Consider the following 20,864-nt stretch of genomic DNA (forward strand, 5'->3'; position numbering starts at 1 on the left):
TCCGGCCGCCACTTTACCCATTCTACCCACTCTATCTTTTCTCCTGCTGGGGAACTTGAAAAAGGTATGACACAAAGGCCTTGAGGCAGAAAACACAACTAAAAGCCCCAGACCCCCGGTAAAGCTGAGAAAAGGGCTTTGGGGAAGTGGAGGACATAATTTTTAGACGGTGAGCAGGCTGATAGGAAAGGGAAGGAAAGGGAAAAAGAACTACGCAACTTAACCTGGTCCCTAACTGCCGCTCCACGTGGCCACAGCCATACGTACTTTCTCAAAAGACACTGCACCAGAACCTGACATACAAGAGGCAGATATTAAGACATAGAACAGACTGTGTGTTAGATTAGACAACCTCTTTGGCCCAGTGATATATATGTTTTTCCTCCTTTTGCCACTCGGGCAATTCACTGAACTGAACTTGCTAGATATGCGGGCATCCCCCTGGGGCCTTCTGGGGTGGGAAGATGCTGAATACCGACCGAATGTGATATAAAAAACATGCAGTGCACTGAACCCCTACATTCTGCAAATGAATAAATGTTAAAGGCATAAGTTACCTAAAGGAGACCAGAACACCAGCAATAATAAATAGGCCTTGAGACTCTTTTATCTGGCTGATTTTCACTACTGGAGGCGAGAATAAAATTCCGGATAGGTGCATGCAGAAATACTACTCCAGCTTCGTCAAAACCACCGGCACCATGTCTAACAGGCAGAAACATCAGGAAAGGAAATCTAAAGTGGCTGCTGAGGTACACGCTGCAGAAAACATGACCGCGGAGATTATGGATGAGGGCCTGGCAGACACTCACCCAATTGTTTCACAAATCTCGGCCCTATTTCTACCCAAGATAGAGCAGCTTCAGACAGGGATGGACTCACTGTCATCTGATTTTAAGTCATTTTCATCTAGACTCCAACATGTGGAGCAGAGAGTTGGAGATGGTGAAGTCTTGCAAAGAGAAAGTTCTACAAAGATCAGAGCACTTGAGGCCCAGAACAAGCTATTACTAGACAAAGTTGACGACCTCGAAAACCGCTCGAGGCGCAACAACCTGCGCATTGTCGGTCTTCCAGAAACTGTGCCAAATACAGACCTAATTGAGTTTGCTGAACGAACCCTACCCACTTTGCTACACTTGAGGCCTGAAGACATACCATGTATTGTTGAGAGAGCTCATAGGGTAGGTAGCTCTAGCCAAGACCAGAAAAACATGAGAGGGCCACGGCAAGTAATGATCCGATATCTTAATTTCAAGGACAAAATTCTACTTCTCAGAGCCTATCGCCAGTCCTCACCCCTGAGTTTTGAGGGGAAGAAAATTCTGATATTCCAAGACTACTCAGCGGAAATATCTAGAAGAAGAAGGGAGTTCTCGCCTTATTGTAAATCACTAACAGAAGCTGGTCGTACCTTCTCCCTAATGTTCCCTGCGAAACTCAAGCTTCAGACCCAGAAAGGGGTTAAATTCTTTGAAGACCCTAGACAACTCCAGAAATTCCTGAGACAGGAAAAGGATCCTGCACCAGATGACACCTGAGAGGGGATAAATAAGTCCCAAGAGACAATAAAAAAGACACTTATTATCTGGCATATAGCCTATGAGAGTGGGACAAACCTAGACCAACAACAGGTTAACTATGTAGCAAGTACTCCATCATGGAGAGGGTTTGATGTTTTTCCTTTTCATATTTGTTCAACAGTTCGTACTTTTGCTTTTTGTTGTTGAAATGTCACACTACATATACCTAATATTTTCTTAGCCAAGATGCAGTAATATTCATGATGAGATAGGTAATACTGATCGTAGTGAAGTGAGAGTGATGTTTTTCCTTTTCATTTTTGCTCAACAGTTCATACTTTTGCTTTTTACTGTTGTTATGTTACACTACATATACCTAATATTTTCTTAGCCAAGATGCCGTAATATTCATGATGAGACAGGTAATAAGGATCGTAGTGAAGTGAGAGTGATGTTTTCCTTTTCATAGTTGTTTAACAGTTCATACTTTCGCTTTTTATTGTTGTTAGGTCACACCACATATACTTAACATTTTCTTAGCCAAGATGCCGCAATATTCATGATGAGACAGGTAATACTGATTGTAGTGAAGTGAGAGTAGCCTTCTCCAAATGATAAATAGACCTGGTCAGTGAGAAGACATTCAGCACCTGTAGGGTTGCAGTCCATATGAATAGCCACTAATTGTCGTAAGCCTGAATTGGAGAGGTGGAAGGCGATCCTCCCTTGAATACTTATGTACTTATCGTAGCTGCTAGAGAGGAGATCTGGGGAGGCAACTAACTAACTAACTAACTAACTAACTACTCATATTAGAAGGGGAAGAACGCTACATTTAAGCCATATCTCAGTAGCTCAATTTCTTAGGCTGAAATTGCCCACGAAAGGGGAAGAATAAGAGAGAAAAGAGAAGGAGGGAATGGAAACTAAGAATATATAAACTTGCCTTATATCAGGGAATTTTGAATCAGGGGAAGTGTACTGCACACACCAAATTGCACTATGCACACCAATCTAGTGTTGAAGGAAAATTGGTGTGACTTGATAGAAATGTCATTGTTTGTTCAAAACTGTTTTGTATGTTATTTAATTAATTCTCTTTTATTTAGCCAACAGGATGCTTGCCTCTCTCCCGGGGAACCAGTGAGGGGGGAAGTTAGTCATAGTCTGAAGAACATTGTCACAATACTGACGGAACTCCCAAGGTATTTCACAACTGTCATAGCGCATCTCCCCACAATAACATGCACATCTGCACATCAAGCACATAACATAGTCCCTCATGTCATGTAGCAACCTATCTATCATGAGTTGGAATGTGGGAGGTATTACGTCCCCTCAAAAGCGTAGATCAATATTAAGGTATTTGCATTCTAGAGGAACTGATATTGCTATTCTGGAAGAGACACACCTTACACAACTAGAGCACCAGAAGCTGAGGCAGAGTTGGGTGGGAGAAGTTATTTATACGCCATATGAGCAGAGAAGGGCTAGGGGGGTAGCTGTCCTGTTTAAGAAGTCCTTACAATACACAATTACCAAAACACTAATTGATCAAGAAGGTAGATATATCATGATTCAGCTAGAAGCGGGGGGGTTGTCTTTTGCGCTAGTTGGTGTATATGGTCCGCAAACCCAGAAGCAAATGTTCTGGAAGACACTACACTCAGAAATGTTGAAGTTTACCACCTTACCTCTCCTCATTGGAGGAGATTTTAACATTGCCCCACAGGTCCCCGCTGACAGATTTTCTAACCCAGCCAGAAACACCCCTTCAGTACTCAGAGTACAGAACTCAAAAAAGGAGTCACTGATTATACGCACATTGGCGAGATCTCTGAACTTGCAAGATGTGTGGAGAGCCAAACACCCAGAAAGTAGGGAATTCACATGTATGTCGGTGGCAAAGGACACTCTTTCGAGATTAGACTATTTTCTGGTTTCCTCGAGCTTCTGCCCAAGAGTAGCGGAGGCTGTGGTAGACCCTATTACGATCTCCGACCACGCTCCTATAGGGATCAACTTACGCTGCATCATTTAAAAAACAAAACAAGCAAAAAACAGAACAGCTTTTAGTACGCCTTATAAATGCTAGGAATAGATACCTTAGAAATCCCAACACTATAACCAGTTATAAATATAAGGAAGCTAAAACACTTAGAGACAACTACATCTTTCAACAAACCAACAGAGCTTATTCCAAAACGCAAGCTAAATATTACAGGTTTGGAAGTAAAACTGGGAAATTACTGGCTAGAGTGACAAAACTGACCAGAAAGAGAAGCTCAATTCTAGCGATTAAACAAGGAGCTGCCATACTTAATAGGGAAACAGACATTCAAAATACATTCACTAATTTCTATAGAGGTCTCTACTCTAAACAACATATACACGACTCTGACAGAGACAGGTTTTGGGGCCCCATCCAGCTGCCACAAATAGAGCAGGACCAACTCAGGGGAATTAACTCCCCTATTACCACAGAGGAAATTGTAGACACAATCAAAGGTTTGAAATTAGAGAAGTCCCCCGGCCCGGACGGGCTGCCGGCGGAGTTCTACAAAATCATGGGGCCAGATATAGCTGAACCCCTATCAAGGTTATTTAATGGACTATTGGATGATACGGTGGTACCATCGTCTAGATTTGCAGAAGCCCACATCAGTATTATACCAAAAGAAGGTCGCGATCCCCTTTTACCCCAATCCTATCGGCCTATATCCCTGTTGAATCAGGATTATAAAATCCTTACAAAGATCTTAGCAAACAGGCTAGCTAATGTACTGCCGTCACTAATCCACAGTGATCAGACAGGTTTTGTCAAAGGACGATCCTCAGTGCTTAATATCAGAAAAGTTCAAACAATCATACAGTACTATTGGAGGATCTCACAAGACAACAAGGAAAAGAGTAATCACAAGGAAGCAGCCTTGTTGCTGATCGATGCTGAAAAAGCCTTCGATAAGGTCCTGTGGGAACATCTTTTCCACACTCTTGGGAAAATGGGGATAGAGGGTCCATTTGTAAGAGCGATATCCAACCTATACAAGATTCCGCAGGCCTCCATTCTTGTGAATGGAACGGCTACCCCACCCTTCATGCTCCATAGAGGCACGAGGCAGGGCTGCCCCCTGTCTCCGCTTCTTTTTGATATTGCGATTGAACCTCTGGCGTGGAAAATTAGGGCACAATTGGAAGGAATGCAGATAGGAGACACGGTCTCACATATCTCGCTTTTTGCCGACGATATGGTACTGTTTATTCAAGACCCCTGTAGGAATATTCCTAGGGTGATGGAGTTGATTGAGGAGTTTAGTAAGATCTCAGGATACGTGATTAACACGGATAAAACAGAATTAATATGGTTACTTGCCAAAGGAGTTAGACTAATCCCAAACTTTGATTTTAAGGTGGTTGAAGGAAACTTTAAATATTTGGGAATAACCCTACATACTGATCCACGGAGGTGGTACTCGATTAATTATGGTCCCCTGCTGAGAAACCTGAAAAACATGCTTAAGACATGGTCCCCGCTCCCGCTGTCCCTCTCTGGTAGAGTGGGACTCATAAAAATGGTATTTTTCCCAAAAATGCTTTATTACTTTCAGATGTTACCCTTTCTCCTTAAAAAGTCAGATCTGCGAAATGTGGTCCATATGGTCCTCCAGTTCGTTTGGACTAATAAGAAACATAGGGTCAGCTACTTAAAACTCACGGCGGCCCGAGAGATGGGAGGCTTAGCACTACCCAACTTTGAACTCTATAACTGGGCAGCTCAGTGCAAATTCGCCATTGACTGGCTAACCGGAAAAGAAAAATTTACAAACATTAAACTAGAGAATGCACTAATAAAACCCTGGACATTAGACATGATACCACACTTGACACACTCACAAGCTACTAAATACTTGACAGACATTGATTTGCTGAATCAACCTGCCAGAGCCTGGAGGTTGGCCTGCAAATATTTGGGAGGTAACAATAAACTGTTGACCTACTTGCCCTGGGGAGGGAACCCTGAATTCCCTGCGGGTATTACATCCGAAGCATTTGCTAGATGGAGAGAGTTAGGATTAAGAACAGTGGGCCAGACCCTGACACCAGGGGGGGAACACATGCAATCATTTGAAGACTTGAGACGGACATTTGGGATGCCCACCACACACCACTATGCGTACCTTCAGGCTAGGCATTATCACTCAGTACTACAAAAGGAGAATCAAGAAGCCACACAATTCCATATTAAACGAGTAATGCAGTTAGCAGAGCAGGGCAATACATCCATCTCCCCACTTTACACGACCCTAAACAACTCAACTAACACATCGTGCAGAAGTAAAATAGCTGAGGTTTGGAGTTCTTTGCTGGGGGAGGTAGTCACTGGTAAAGACATAGAGGACAGTATCCTTAAAGTCAAAAGAGCCACTCTCTCTTCAGAAGTAAGGGAGTCACACTTCAAACTCATGCATGATAGTTACATAACACCCAAGAAATACCAAAAATGGAAAACCGACAGAGAAGACAAATGTCCAAAGTGCGGGAAGACAGATGCAGACATTAAGCACATGACGTGGAGCTGCCCCAAATTGGTTAAGTTTTGGAAAATGACAAATTACTGGGCGACTCTGAACACACATTCCCGCATTCCTGAACTAACGTTTAGAAATATTGTACTGTTGGATTTTGGAGATATCCCAAGACAACTTAAGATATTCATCTCTAACATAGTTTTGGTAGCCAGGCGCTTAATATTCCAAAACTGGCTCAAACGTAATCCACCTACTGTGACACAATTGAGACAGACATTGCTTAATCAATTGTTTATTGAACAATCAGATGGACTAGGCGACATGACTAAGAGAGTTAAATCTTTCGTCACTAAATGGGAACCCTTCATACACACACTCCCTACAGAGCTACAAAAGATCATTATAACACCATTTCAAAACACGGAGTACATACTTGAAGCCAATTTGAGAGAGGAGTGGGTATTCGATTAACTAGGGACTGAAAGAGGGGGGAGAAGAGGTGAGTAATCCGAGTTGGCAAATATCATTGTTCAATTAGTTATCAGAATTTGTTTGTTTTGTTTGTATGTTACAAAAAGTGCTCTGAGGGAGGACTAAATCATGCTACATGAGTCTATTTAATCTATTAATTGGTACTGTATTCACCATGTAAGCCTTAGCTGCCCCATAGCTAGGGGCACAAATGGTCCAGACCAGTCTCTCATGTTGAAAAGAATGTTGTTGAATTATCATTTCATGGTTGTACTGAATATATGATGTATTTGTCTTCCTGAATGTGGCACACAAAAATAAAGATATTTAAAAAAAAAAAAAAAATTATGGGGGGAGATAAAAAAACTGAAATTAAAATCCTCCATGTCTCAAAATTAAATCAATGTAAATATTTGCATAGGAAATTAGTACATCTAGGCAAGTATCCCCGCTTGCTTTTCCCCAGAAATTCTTAATATACAATGTTTCCAATGCACAAGAGAATTGTTTGTAAGATATGCAAATTAGATATGCAAATTCTCATTTTTTTTTGCTTCAAAAATACTGTTTTGACACAGCGATCCTTTTTAACAGGATTATGACAGCAAACCAGAAATCACTCACTAGACAAGCCTGTTTCGTTCTTTTTGGAACTCATCAGTAGGAGATAGATTTCTGGTTGCTGCATTGATAAAGCTATTTTCATGGTTAAACCAAAATTCATTAAAATTATGGGGGGGAGATAAAAAACTGAAATTAAAATCCTCCATGTCTCAAAATTAAATCAATGTAAATATTTGCATAGGAAATTAGTACATCTAGGCAAGTATCCCCGCTTGCTTTTCCCCAGAAATTCTTAATATACAATGTTTCCAATGCACAAGAGAATTGTGGGTAAGATATGAAAATTAGATATGCAAATTCTCAGTTTTTTTTGCTTCAAAAATACTGTTTTGACACAGCGATCCTTTTTAACAGGATTATGACAGCAAACCAGAAATCACTCACTAGACAAGCCTGTTTCGTTCTTTTTGGAACTCATCAGTAGGAGATAGATTTCTGGTTGCTGCATTGATAAAGCTATTTTAATGGTTAAACCAAAATTCATTAAAATTATGGGGGAAGATAAAAAAACTGAAATTAAAATCCTCCATGTCTCAAAATTAAATCAATGTAAATATTTGCATAGGAAATTAGTACATCTAGGCAAGTATCCCCGCTTGCTTTTCCCCAGAAATTCTTAATATACAATGTTTCCAATGCACAAGAGAATTGTTTGTAAGATATGCAAATTAGATATGCAAATTCTCATTTTTTTTTGCTTCAAAAATACTGTTTTGACACAGCGATCCTTTTTAACAGGATTATGACAGCAAACCAGAAATCACTCACTAGACAAGCCTGTTTCGTTCTTTTTGGAACTCATCAGTAGGAGATAGATTTCTGGTTGCTGCATTGATAAAGCTATTTTCATGGTTAAACCAAAATTCATTAAAATTATGGGGGGGAGATAAAAAACTGAAATTAAAATCCTCCATGTCTCAAAATTAAATCAATGTAAATATTTGCATAGGAAATTAGTACATCTAGGCAAGTATCCCCGCTTGCTTTTCCCCAGAAATTCTTAATATACAATGTTTCCAATGCACAAGAGAATTGTGGGTAAGATATGAAAATTAGATATGCAAATTCTCAGTTTTTTTTGCTTCAAAAATACTGTTTTGACACAGCGATCCTTTTTAACAGGATTATGACAGCAAACCAGAAATCACTCACTAGACAAGCCTGTTTCGTTCTTTTTGGAACTCATCAGTAGGAGATAGATTTCTGGTTGCTGCATTGATAAAGCTATTTTAATGGTTAAACCAAAATTCATTAAAATTATGGGGGAAGATAAAAAAACTGAAATTAAAATCCTCCATGTCTCAAAATTAAATCAATGTAAATATTTGCATAGGAAATTAGTACATCTAGGCAAGTATCCCCGCTTGCTTTTCCCCAGAAATTCTTAATATACAATGTTTCCAATGCACAAGAGAATTGTTTGTAAGATATGCAAATTAGATATGCAAATTCTCATTTTTTTTTGCTTCAAAAATACTGTTTTGACACAGCGATCCTTTTTAACAGGATTATGACAGCAAACCAGAAATCACTCACTAGACAAGCCTGTTTCGTTCTTTTTGGAACTCATCAGTAGGAGATAGATTTCTGGTTGCTGCATTGAACTGAGAATTTGCATATCTAATTTGCATATCTTACCCACAATTCTCTTGTGCATTGGAAACATTGTATATTAAGAATTTCTGGGGAAAAGCAAGCGGGGATACTTGCCTAGATGTACTAATTTCCTATGCAAATATTTACATTGATTTAATTTTGAGACATGGAGGATTTTAATTTCAGTTTTTTATCTCCCCCCATAATTTTAATGAATTTTATATGTGTGTGTGTATATATATATATATATATAGATATATATATATATATATATGTGTGCATATATATATGTGTGCATGTGACGTCCTGCTTACCTCCGTCTGCATCAGGAAGCTCTGAGGTTTGGTTCGTGTCAGACATTGTCTTGTCCAGCAACTGAATTTGTCAGATATTCTTATGTTTCTCCTTTACTGACAAACGCAGTGACATTTATTGTACGTGATCTTCACATTGACAGCAGCCTAAACATAGAGAGAGGGGGGGTCTCATGTACAGATCAGTATAATAGGAGAAAATAGTGTGAATTATATGAGACCAATGCCCTTATCTGAGCATCATACACACCCCAGGATTCAGGAATCACTCTACTTAATCACAAAGGGATTAAAATGAATAAAACTGATTTATCCAACAGAAAACAGCAATTATCAAAAAAATAAATAAATACATAAAAAACTGAACTAACAATAACTATTTAATGTCACTAGTTATACCCTGTGCTGAAGCTGCTTATAGCCATTTGTTCATCTTTGTATTTAAACATCAATTCCAGTGTTTGTTTGTTTTTGGTGAGTAACTTATACAAATGAGGTTATCCCCAGTACTTTATACAGATATAATATTATAGAGAGGTTCCCTCTGTATCACACACACAGCCCCCTCCCCAGTACCTTATATACAGATATAATATTATAGCGATGTTCCCTCTGTCTCACACACACACACCCTCTCCCCAGTACCTTATATACAGATATATATTATAGAGAGGTACCCTCTGTCTCACACACACAGCCCCTCCCCAGTACTTTATATACAGATATAATATTATAGAGGTTCCCTCTGTCTCACACACACAGCCCCTCCCCAGTACCTTATATACAGTTATATAATATTATAGAGAGGTTCCCTTTGTCTCTCACACACACACAGCACTCTCCCCAGTACCTTATATAAAGTTATATAATATTATAGAGAGGTTCCCTCTGTCTCACACACACAGCCCCTCCCCAGTACCTTACATACAGTTATATAATATTATAGAGAGGTTCCCTCTGTCTCACACACACAGCCCCTCCCCAGTACTTTATATACAGATATATAATATTATCGAGAGGTTCCCTCTGTCTCACACACACACAGCCCCTCCCCATTACCTTATATACAGATATATAATATTATAGAGAGGTTCCCTCTGTCTCACACACACCGCCTCTCCCCAGTACCTTATATAAAGATATATAATATTATAGAGAGGTTCCCTCTGTCTCACACATACACAGCCCCTCACCAGTACCTTATATATGCAGATATATAATATTATAGAGAAGTTCCCACTGTCTCACAAATACACAGCCCCTCACCAATACCTTATACACAGATATATAATATTATAGAGAGGTTCCCTCTGTCACACACACACAGCCCCTCCCCAGTACCTTATATACTGATATATAATATTATAGAGAGGTTCCCTCTGTCTCACACACACAGCCCCTCCCCAGTACCTTATATACAGATATATAATATTATAGAGAGGTTCCCTCTGTCTCACACACACAGCCCCTCTCCAGTACCTTATATACAGATATATAATATTATAGAGAGGTTCCCTCTGTCTTTCTCACACACACACAGCCCCTCCCCAGTACCTTATATACAGATATATAATATTATAGAGAGGTTCCCTTTGTCTCACACACACAGCCCCTCCCCAGTACCTTATATACAGATATATAATATTATAGAGAGGTTCCCTCTGTCTCTCTCACACACACAGCCCCTCCCCAGTACCTTATATACAGATATATAATATTATAGAGAGGTTCCCTCTGTCACACACAAACAGCCCCTCCCCACTACCTTATATACTGATATATAATATTATAGAGAGGTTCCCTCTGTCTCACACACACAGCCCCTCCCCAGTACTTATATACAGATATAATATTATAGAGATGTTCCCTCTGACTCACACACACAGCCCCTCCCCAGTACCTTATATACAGATATATAATATTATAGAGAGGTTCCCTCTGTCTCACACACACAGCCCCTCTCCAGTACCTTATATACAGATATATAATATTATAGAGAGGTTCCCTCTGTCTTTCTCACACACAGACAGCCCCTCCCCAGTACCTTATATACAGATATATAATATTATAGAGAGGTTCCCTTTGTCTCACACACACAGCCCCTCCCCAGTACCTTATATACAGATATATAATATTATAGAGAGGTTCCCTCTGTCTCTCTCACACACACAGCCCCTCCCCAGTACCTTATATACAGATATATAATATTATAGAGAGGTTCCCGTTGTCTCACACACACAGCCCCTCCCCAGTACCTTATATACAGATATATAATATTATAGAGAGGTTCCCTCTGTCTCTCTCACACACACAGCCCCTCCCCAGTACCTATTATACAGATATATAATATTAAAGAGAGGTTCCCTCTGTCTCATACACACACAGCCCCTCCCCAGTAGCTTATATACAGATATATAATATTATAGAGAGGTTCCCTCTGTCTCTCTCACACACACAGCCCCTCCCCAGTACCTATTATACAGATATATAATATTAAAGAGATGTTCCCTCTGTCTCACACACACAGCCCATTCTAAGTACTTTATATACAGATATATAATATTATAGAGAGGTTCCCTCTGTCACACACACACACAGCCCCTCTCCAGTACCTTATATACAGATATATAATATTATAGAGAGGTTCCCTCTGTCTCACACATACACAGCCCCTCCCCAGTACCTTATATACAGATAAATAATATTATAGAGAGGTACCCTCTGTCTCACACACACAGCCCCTCCCCAGTACTTTATATACAGATATAATATTATAGAGATGTTCCCTCTGTCTCACACACACAGCGCATTCTAAGTACTTTATATACAGATATATAATATTATAGAGAGGTTCCCTCTGTCACACACACACACAGCCCCTCTCCAGTACCTTATATACAGATATATAATATTATAGAGAGGTTCCCTCTGTCTCACACATACACAGCCCCTCCCCAGTACCTTATATACAGATATATAATATTATAGAGAGGTTCCCTCTGTCACAAACACACACATTCCCTCTCCAGTACCTTATATACAGATATATAGGGCTAGATTTATCAACGCTGAGGCGTACAGGGGCACGTATACGCGCCCCTGTACACCTCAGCTCGCCTGTGGTGGGGCGAAATTACCCGCAGGTAATTAACACTGCACACGAGCGCAATTTTGCGCTCGCGTGCAATCCCGCCCCCTGCCCGCGCACAGCCAATCACGCACGGGCAGGAGCTGTCAATCTCCTCGGTCGGACTCGACCGAGGAGATTTAATTTCGCCACAATAGAGGTGGCGAAGATGTTAGGGAAGCAGCGGTCTGGTGACCGCTGCTTGATAAATCGTGGTGAGCAAGTTCTTGAGAGAACTTGCTGCCGCAGGGGCTTGATAAATCTAGCCCTAAATATTATAGAGAGGTTCCCTCTATCTCTCTCACACACAGCCCCTCCCCAGTACCGTATATACAGATATATAATAATATAGAGAGGTTCCCTCTGTCTCACACACACAGCCCCTCCTCAGGACCTTATATACAGATATATAATATTATAGAGAGGTTCCCTCTGTCTCACACACACAGCCCCTCCCCAGTACCTTATATACAGATATATCATATTATAGAGAGGTTCCTATGTCTCAAACACACAGCCCCTCCCCAGTACCTTATATACAGATATATAATATTATAGAGATGTTCCCTCTGTCTCTCTCACATACACAGCCCCTCCCCAGTACCTTATATACAGATATATCATATTATAGTGAGGTTCCCTCTGTCTCACTCACACACAGCCCCTCCCCAATACCTTATATACAGATATATAAATTGTATAAAGAGGTTCCCTCTGTCTCACACACACACAACCCCTCCCCAGTACCTTATGTACAGATATATAATATTATAGAGAGGTTTCCTCTGTCTCACACACACACAGCCCTCTCCAGTACCTTATATACTGATATATAATATTATAGAGAGGTTTCCTCTGTCACACATACACAGCCCCTCCCCAGTATCTTATATACAGATATATAATATTATAGAGAGGTTCCCTCTGTCTCACACACACAGCTCCTCTCCAGTACCTTAAATACAGATATATAATATTATAGAGAGGTTCCCTCTGTCTCTCTCACACACACAGCCCCTCCCCAGTACCTTATATACAGATATATAATATTATAGAGAGGTTCCCTTTGTCTCACACACACACAGCCCCTCCCCAGTACCTTATATACAGATATATAATATTATATAGAGGTTTCGTCTGTCTCACACACACACCACCCTCTCCCCAGTACCTTATATACAGATATATAATATTATAGAGAGGTTCCCTCTGTCTCACACACACAGCACCCTCCCCAGTACCTTATATACAGATATATAATATTTTAGAGAGGTACCCTCTGTCTCACACACACAGCCCCTCCCCAGTACTTTATATACAGATATAATATTATCGAGATGTTCCCTCTGTCTCACACACACAGCCCCTCTCCAGTACCTTAAATACAGATATATAATATTATAGAGAGGTTCCCTCTGTCTCACACATACACAGCCGCTCCCCAGTACCTTATATACAGATATATAATATTATAGAGAGGTTCCCTCCGTCACACACACACACAGCCCCTCAACAGTACCTTATATACAGATATATAATATTATAGAGAGGTTCCCTCTGTCACACACACAGCTCCTCCCCAGTACCTTATATACAGATATATAATATTATAGAGAGGTTCCCTCTGTCTCTCTCACAAACACAGCCCCTCCCCAGTACCTTATATACAGATATATAATATTATAGAGAGGTTCCCTTTGTCTCACACACACAGCCCCTCCCCAGTACCTTATATACAGATATATAATATTATAGAGAGGTTTCCTCCGTCACACACACACACAGCCCCTCACCAGTACCTTAAATACAGATATATAATATTATAGAGAGGTTCCCTCTGTCTCACACACACAGCCCCTCCCAAGTACCTTATATACAGATATATAATATTATAGAGAGCTTCCCTCTGTCTCATACGCACAGCCCCTCTCCAGTACCTTATATACAGATATATAATATTATAGAGAGGTTCCCTCTGTCTCTCTCACACACACAGCCCCTCCCCAGTACCTTATATACATATATATAATATTATAGAGAGGTTCCCTTTGACTCACACACACAGCCCCTCCCATGTACCTTATATACAGATATATAATATTATAGAGAGGTTCCCTCTGTCACACACATACAGCTCCTCCCCAGTACCTTATATACAGATATATAATATTATAGAGAGGGGTACCTCTGTCACACACATACAGCCCCTCCACAGTACCTCATATACAGATATATAATATTATAGAGAGGTTCCCTCTGTCTCACACACACAGCCTCTCCCCAGTATCTTATATACAGATATATAATATTATAGAGAGGTTCTCTCTGTCACACACACACACAGCCCCTCCCCAGTACCTTATATACAGATATATAATATTATAGAGAGGTTCCCTCTGTCACACACACACAGCCCCTCCCCAGTACCTTATATACAGATATATAATATTATAGAGAGGTTCCCTCTGTCACACACATACAGCTCCTCCCCAGTACCTTATATACAGATATATAATATTATAGAGAGGATCCCTCTGTCACACACACACACAGTATCTTATATACAGATAAATAATATTATAGAGAGGTTCCCTCTGTCTCACACATACAGCCCCATCCACAGTACCTTATATACAGATCTATAATATAGAGAGGTTCCCTCTATCTCTCACACACACAGCCCCTCCCAGTACCTTATATACAGATATATAATATTATAGAGAGGTTCCTCTGTCTCAAACACACAGCCCCTCCCCAGTACCTTATATACAGATATATAATATTATAGAGATGTTCCCTCTGTCTCTCTCACACACACAGCCCCTCCCCAGTACCTTATATACAGATATATAATATTATAGAGAGGTTCCCTCTGTCTCACACATACAGCCCCATCCACAGTACCTTATATACAGATATATAATATTATAGAGAGGTTCCCTCTGTCTCACACATACAGCCCCATCCACAGTACCTTATATACAGATCTATAATATAGAGAGGTTCCCTCTGTCTCTCACACACACAGCCCCTCCCAGTACCTTATATACAGATATATCATATTATAGAGAGGTTCCCTCTATCTCACACACACAGCCCCTCCCCAGTACCTTATATACAGATATATAATATTATAGAGAGGTTCCCTCTGTCTCTCACACACACACAGCCCCTCCCCAGTACCTTATATACAGATATATCATATTATAGAGAGGTTCCTCTGTCTCACACACACAGCCCATCCCCAGTACCTTATATACAGATATATCATATTATAGAGAGGTTCCTCTGTCTCACACACACAGCCCCTCCCCAGTACCTTATATACAGATATATATTATTATAAAAAGGTGCCTCTGCCTCTTGCATACACTACTAATATAAAGAGATCCCTCTGTATATATACAGATATATAATTGTATAAAGAGGTTCCCTCTGTCTCACACACACACAACCCCTCCCCAGTACCTTATGTACAGATATATAATATTATAGAGAGGTTCCCTCTATCTCACACACACACACACAGCCCTCTCCAGTACCTTATATACAGATATATAATATTATAGAGAGGTTCCCTCTGTCTCACAAACGGTCCCCAGTACCTTATATACAGATATATAATATTATATATAGAGTCCCTCTGTATCACACATACAGCCCCATCCCCAGTACCTTATATACAGATATATAATATAGAGAGGGTCCCTCTGTCTCTCACACTGTCACAGTTCAATCAGAATCTGCTTAATAAAAGGACCAAATGTGCAGATTAATAATTTGTACTTTTCATGCTTCTTCAGTAAATAAAGTTTATTTGTTCCTAGATGAATCATTAAACTAAAAATACTGTTTACTGTCTAGTGATATGATTCACCTAGAATTTAATTTACCACCTTGTAGTTGTATGTTGTTTATCTTTTACAAACACAAAACTACTGTGTGGATTTAAATATAACTTATTAAGTAAGGTATGGAATGTTATCAAGTAATGAGGATTGGCAAAATATGACTATTAAGGAAACTCTTTGGGGTGATAGAAACTTTCCTATAGATAATATTATCATATGTGAATGCACTGCATCAGCTAGTGAACAGTAAAAGTACAATTGAATAACTTGGAAAAAGTTCAGGTAGAAATTGTTAACTTCTTATCCTTATAAAAGTTTATGTACAATATTGCAACAAAAGTACTTTAGGCAGAACAAGTTGAATAGTTGTTTATCCAAAGCGGTAAGTACTTACACGCTGTGAAGAGAGGGAGAGGAGCCTCAGGCTGCAGCAGCGGCACTAGTGTGTTTGAGCGCGAAGTCCGTTCACAGAGGGAGGCGGTACTGAGGCGGAGCAATCCAAAGACAGCGTAAGCTGTCAGAATTCTGTATCACAGGAAGAACCAGTAGGAGGAGGCTTGGTAGAATCCCAAACAGTAAGGAAACTCAATTACAAGCAATGAAGGAAAGAACTAAGCTCCTTATAAAGGAAGCTAGGCAACCACAATTAAAGGTACAGTGCAAGAGGTTCACTATATGACAGGTCCCCCACCCAAGGAAAACCTCCAGGTTTTCAGAAAGAGGGTCTATCCGGATGCCGTCTATGGAAAAGATTCACCAACCGGGGAGCAGCGACCTGTGAGGCAGATACCCAAGAGTCGTCATCTGGCGAATAACCAGACCAGCGAATAAGATACTGTAAGTCCCCACGGTACACTCTAGAGTCTATTATGTCAGAGACCTCATAATCCACTTCCGAAGGTTGATTATCAGGGGCTACAGTCCAAGGGACTGGTTGTGACCGAACAGGTGTGTACGGTTTCAGTAGTGAGACATGGAATGAAGGATGTATCCGGAACTTCTCAGGTAACTGCAGGACAACTGCGTTGGGGTTAATGATTCTAGTGATCGGAAATGGCCCAACAAATAACTGGTTAAACTTTGCTTTAGTAGCCGGAATTTTCAGATGACGGGTGGATAACCAAACAGAATCTCCAACTTTATAGTCAGGTGCTGGTCGCCTTCGAAGGTTGTAATAACGTTGGTGTTGGGTTTGTGCCCGTTGGATATTTTCTTTTAGAAGGTTAAAAGATTGTGCTATAGAGTTTACCAAGTCATTAACAACAGGACATGGCACATGAATGTTACGATGAAATTCATAATCTGGATCAAATCCGTAATTTGCAAAGAACGGAGTCATTTGAGTGGAAGTATTCTTGGTATTGTTATAGGCAAATTCAGCAGTTGCTAAAAAATCTGCCCACTTCTCTTGTTGTTGAGAACAATGAATTCTTAAGTATTGTTCCAAAGATTGATTGGTGCGTTCGCACTGGCCATTGGTTTGTGGATGATAAGATGTAGTTAATTTTCTTGTGATATTCAACTTTTGACATAATGAATGCCAGAACTTCGAGGTAAATTGACTTCCACGATCAGTTAGAACACTAGTTGGAAGACCATGTAATCTGACTATATGGTTCAAAAATAGATCAGCTGTTTGTGAGGCAGTGGGTAACGCTTGTATAGGTAGGAAATGTGCCATTTTAGTAAAAAGGTCAATCACCACTAATATTGTGGTGTAATTTTTTGAAGTTGGCAGTTCTACAATGAAGTCCATTGCGACTTCCTTCCATGGCCGTTCTGGGATGGGTAGAGACATTAAATATCCATACGGCTTTTTATGTTCCTTTTTATGTTGAACACAAGTTGTACAGGTATGGACATATTCCTCAACTGATTTCCACATCTTTGGCCACCAGTATTTCCTTTTTAATAAATGATAGGTGTTTTGAACACCTGGATGTCCATTTAGAATCGAGTCATGGTTTTGTTGTAATATACTTCCTTGTAAAGAAGGGGGTATATACAGTAAGTTCCCGAAATAGTACAACCCATCTGAACGTTTCGTGAGGTTGTATTTTTCTGGGTTACAGTCTCTACCTTGTGAATATTCTTTCTCTTGTTCTAAACTCAAGGTACAAGATATGAAATGTGCAATTGGTAGTACAGTACTAGGTAGAGATCTTTTATTATTTGGCAATTTCTGTCTAGATAGTGCGTCTGCTTTTCTATTCCTTGAACCAGGTCTGTATTGAATATGGAAATTGAACCTGGAGAAAAACAAACTCCATCTGAGCTGTCTTGAGGATAAGGTGCGATTGGTTTGTAAATATTCTAAGTTTTTATGGTCAGTAAAAACTAAAATTGGCGTCTCAGTCCCTTCCAGTAAGTGTCTCCAATTTTCAAAAGCAGACTTTATGGATAGAAGCTCTTTTTCTCCAATAGGATAATTAATTTCTGCTGGAGACAAAGATCTTGAAAAATATGCCACAGGGTGCATAGGTTCCGAGAGACTCTTCCTTTGAGACAAAATGGCACCTAAAGCACACTCAGACGCATCCACCTCAAGTACAAACTGCTTGGTGGGGTCTGGGAATTGAAGGATGGGTGCTGTAGTAAAACTACGTTTAAGAGTTTCAAATGCTTGTTGTGCTTCTGTACTCCAAATGAAAGGTACATGTTTTCCTGTGAGTCTTGTCAATGGTTTAACAATATGTGAAAAATTATTAATAAATTTACGGTAAAAATTTGAAAATCCTAGAAAACTTTGTAATTCCTTTACTGTAGTTGGTCTTGGCCACCCTGTTATAGCTGATATTTTTGTATCTTCCATGTTGATACCTTCAGCTGTTATTCTATAACCTAAGAAAGAGATATCTTGTGTGTGAAAGATACATTTTTCAGGTTTAGCAAAGAGTTGGTTCTCTCTGAGTCTTGATAAAACGGTTGTGACATGTTTGATATGCTGTTCCAAGGACTCAGAATAAATTAAAATATCATCCAAGTAAATTATAACACAGACATCCAATAAATCTCTAAATATCTCATTTATAAAATACTGGAATGTCGCGGGGGCATTACAGAGCCCGAATGGCATCACAGTATATTCATACAATCCGTACCTAGTACGGAATGCTGTGAGCCATTCGTCTCCCTTCCTTATTCGAATTAAATTATAGGCACCCCTTAAATCCAACTTGGTAAAGATTGTTGCATTACCCAACCGTTCGATTAATTCTGTAATTAAAGGTAAGGGGTATCGATTTTTTAGTGTGACCTTGTTTAATTGCCTGTAATCAATGATTGGTCTGAGAGTACCATCTTTGTTACGTACAAAAAACATTCCAGCTGCTGCTGGAGAGGTGGATGGTCTTATGAACCCCTTTTTTAAATTTTCATCTAGATATTGTTTTAGATGTGTGAGTTCGGGTTGAGAAAGGGGGTAAATATGACCATGAGGAATTGGGGAACCAGGTAACAATTCGATAGGACAATCGAAAGCCCTATGAGGGGGCAAGGACTCTGCTTCCTTTTTGTCAAAGACATCTTGAAATTAGGAATATTCTTTGGGTATGGGGTCTTATGTGTTGTCAGGATCTGGTTGTATAATACAGATTTTAGACAGACAGCTATTTCTGCAATTTACAGAGGAAAATTGAATTTTATTTGTGGACCAATCAATAATTGGTTGATGTTGTTGTAACCATTTTAACCCCAAAATTATTGGAAATAGAGGAGAAGGTGTTATGTCAAAATATATATTCTCTATATGTCCTTCTTGTGTACTCATAACTAAATTCTGTGTTTGGTGTGTGATTGAACCATTTACAGCCTGGCTACCATCAAAAACTCTTAAAACATAAGGATGATTAATATTTTTTATTGGTATATCATGTTTACACACCACATGATAATCTATGAAGTTGCTTGTTGCACCGGAATCAATGAGTGCCTTCAAGGTAATCTCTTTTGAACCCCACTGTAAAGAAATAGGTAAGAGACAATAAGTTGAATTTCTACTACACTTATTAAGAGATCTTGGTATCTTATGTTTCTCACCTTTCTTTGTTTTCAGAAGGTTAGGACATTCCTTGACCTCATGTTCTTTGGCAGCACAATAAAGACAAAGATTATTATCCCTTCTTCTCCTTTTCTCTTCCATGGATAGAGGGCCCCTAATCACACCTATTTCCATAGGTTCATCAGGAGTTTTATACTGTTGAGAACTAGTAGGATTAACTATTCTCTTTACTACAGTTTCCTGATTAAACCTTTCTCTCTTTCTTTCCCTCAACCTTCTATCTATGTTAATAGATAATGACATTAAATTGTCTAAGGTATCTGGAATATCAACTCGTGAAAGTTCATCTTTCAATGCATCTGACAAGCCAAGTCTAAATTGATTCCGCAATGAGATGTTATTCCATTGTGAATCCTTAGACACTCTCTTGAATTCTGCTATGTAGTCCTCCACGGGCCTTTTCCCTTGTCTAAGGGCTCTCATAGCATTTTCTGATGTTATCTGTTTACAAGGGTCATCATAAAGTAGGGCCATAGCTTGGAAGAAATCCTCCAAACTGTCCAAGATAGGGTCATTTTGCTCGAAATAAGAGTTAGCCCATGTTCTAGGTTCTCCTCTTAGATAGGATATTACTGTTAGAACTCTCTGTTTATCTGTGGTATAAGTTTTAGGTCTGAGGGTAAAGAGTAAATAGCAAGAGTTTTTGAAGTCACGAAATTGACTTCTATCACCAAAAAATTTCTCTGGTGGTGATACATTTGGCTCATTGGTAGAATCTACAGTTAACTGTTTTGGAGTTACTGTGTCTTTAAGAATATCTTTTAAAGTC

General features: G+C 39.6%; 1 protein-coding gene across 2 annotated transcripts in view; it reads right to left on the minus strand.

Moving 5' to 3' along the window:
• Nucleotides 1-20,864, minus strand: part of LOC128666695 (gastrula zinc finger protein XlCGF57.1-like) — a 96,127-nt gene that overhangs the window by 70,406 nt on the left and 4,857 nt on the right. For both annotated transcript variants that reach the window (XM_053721435.1, XM_053721433.1), the window contains exon 2: nt 9,058-9,204. In XM_053721435.1, the coding sequence (XP_053577410.1) occupies nt 9,058-9,103 (46 nt within the window). In that variant the 5' untranslated portion in view covers nt 9,104-9,204. The remainder of the gene's footprint in view (nt 1-9,057; nt 9,205-20,864) is intronic.

The sequence above is a fragment of the Bombina bombina genome, chromosome 7 (genome assembly GCF_027579735.1).
Source record: "Bombina bombina isolate aBomBom1 chromosome 7, aBomBom1.pri, whole genome shotgun sequence".
Lineage (NCBI taxonomy): Eukaryota > Metazoa > Chordata > Amphibia > Anura > Bombinatoridae > Bombina > Bombina bombina.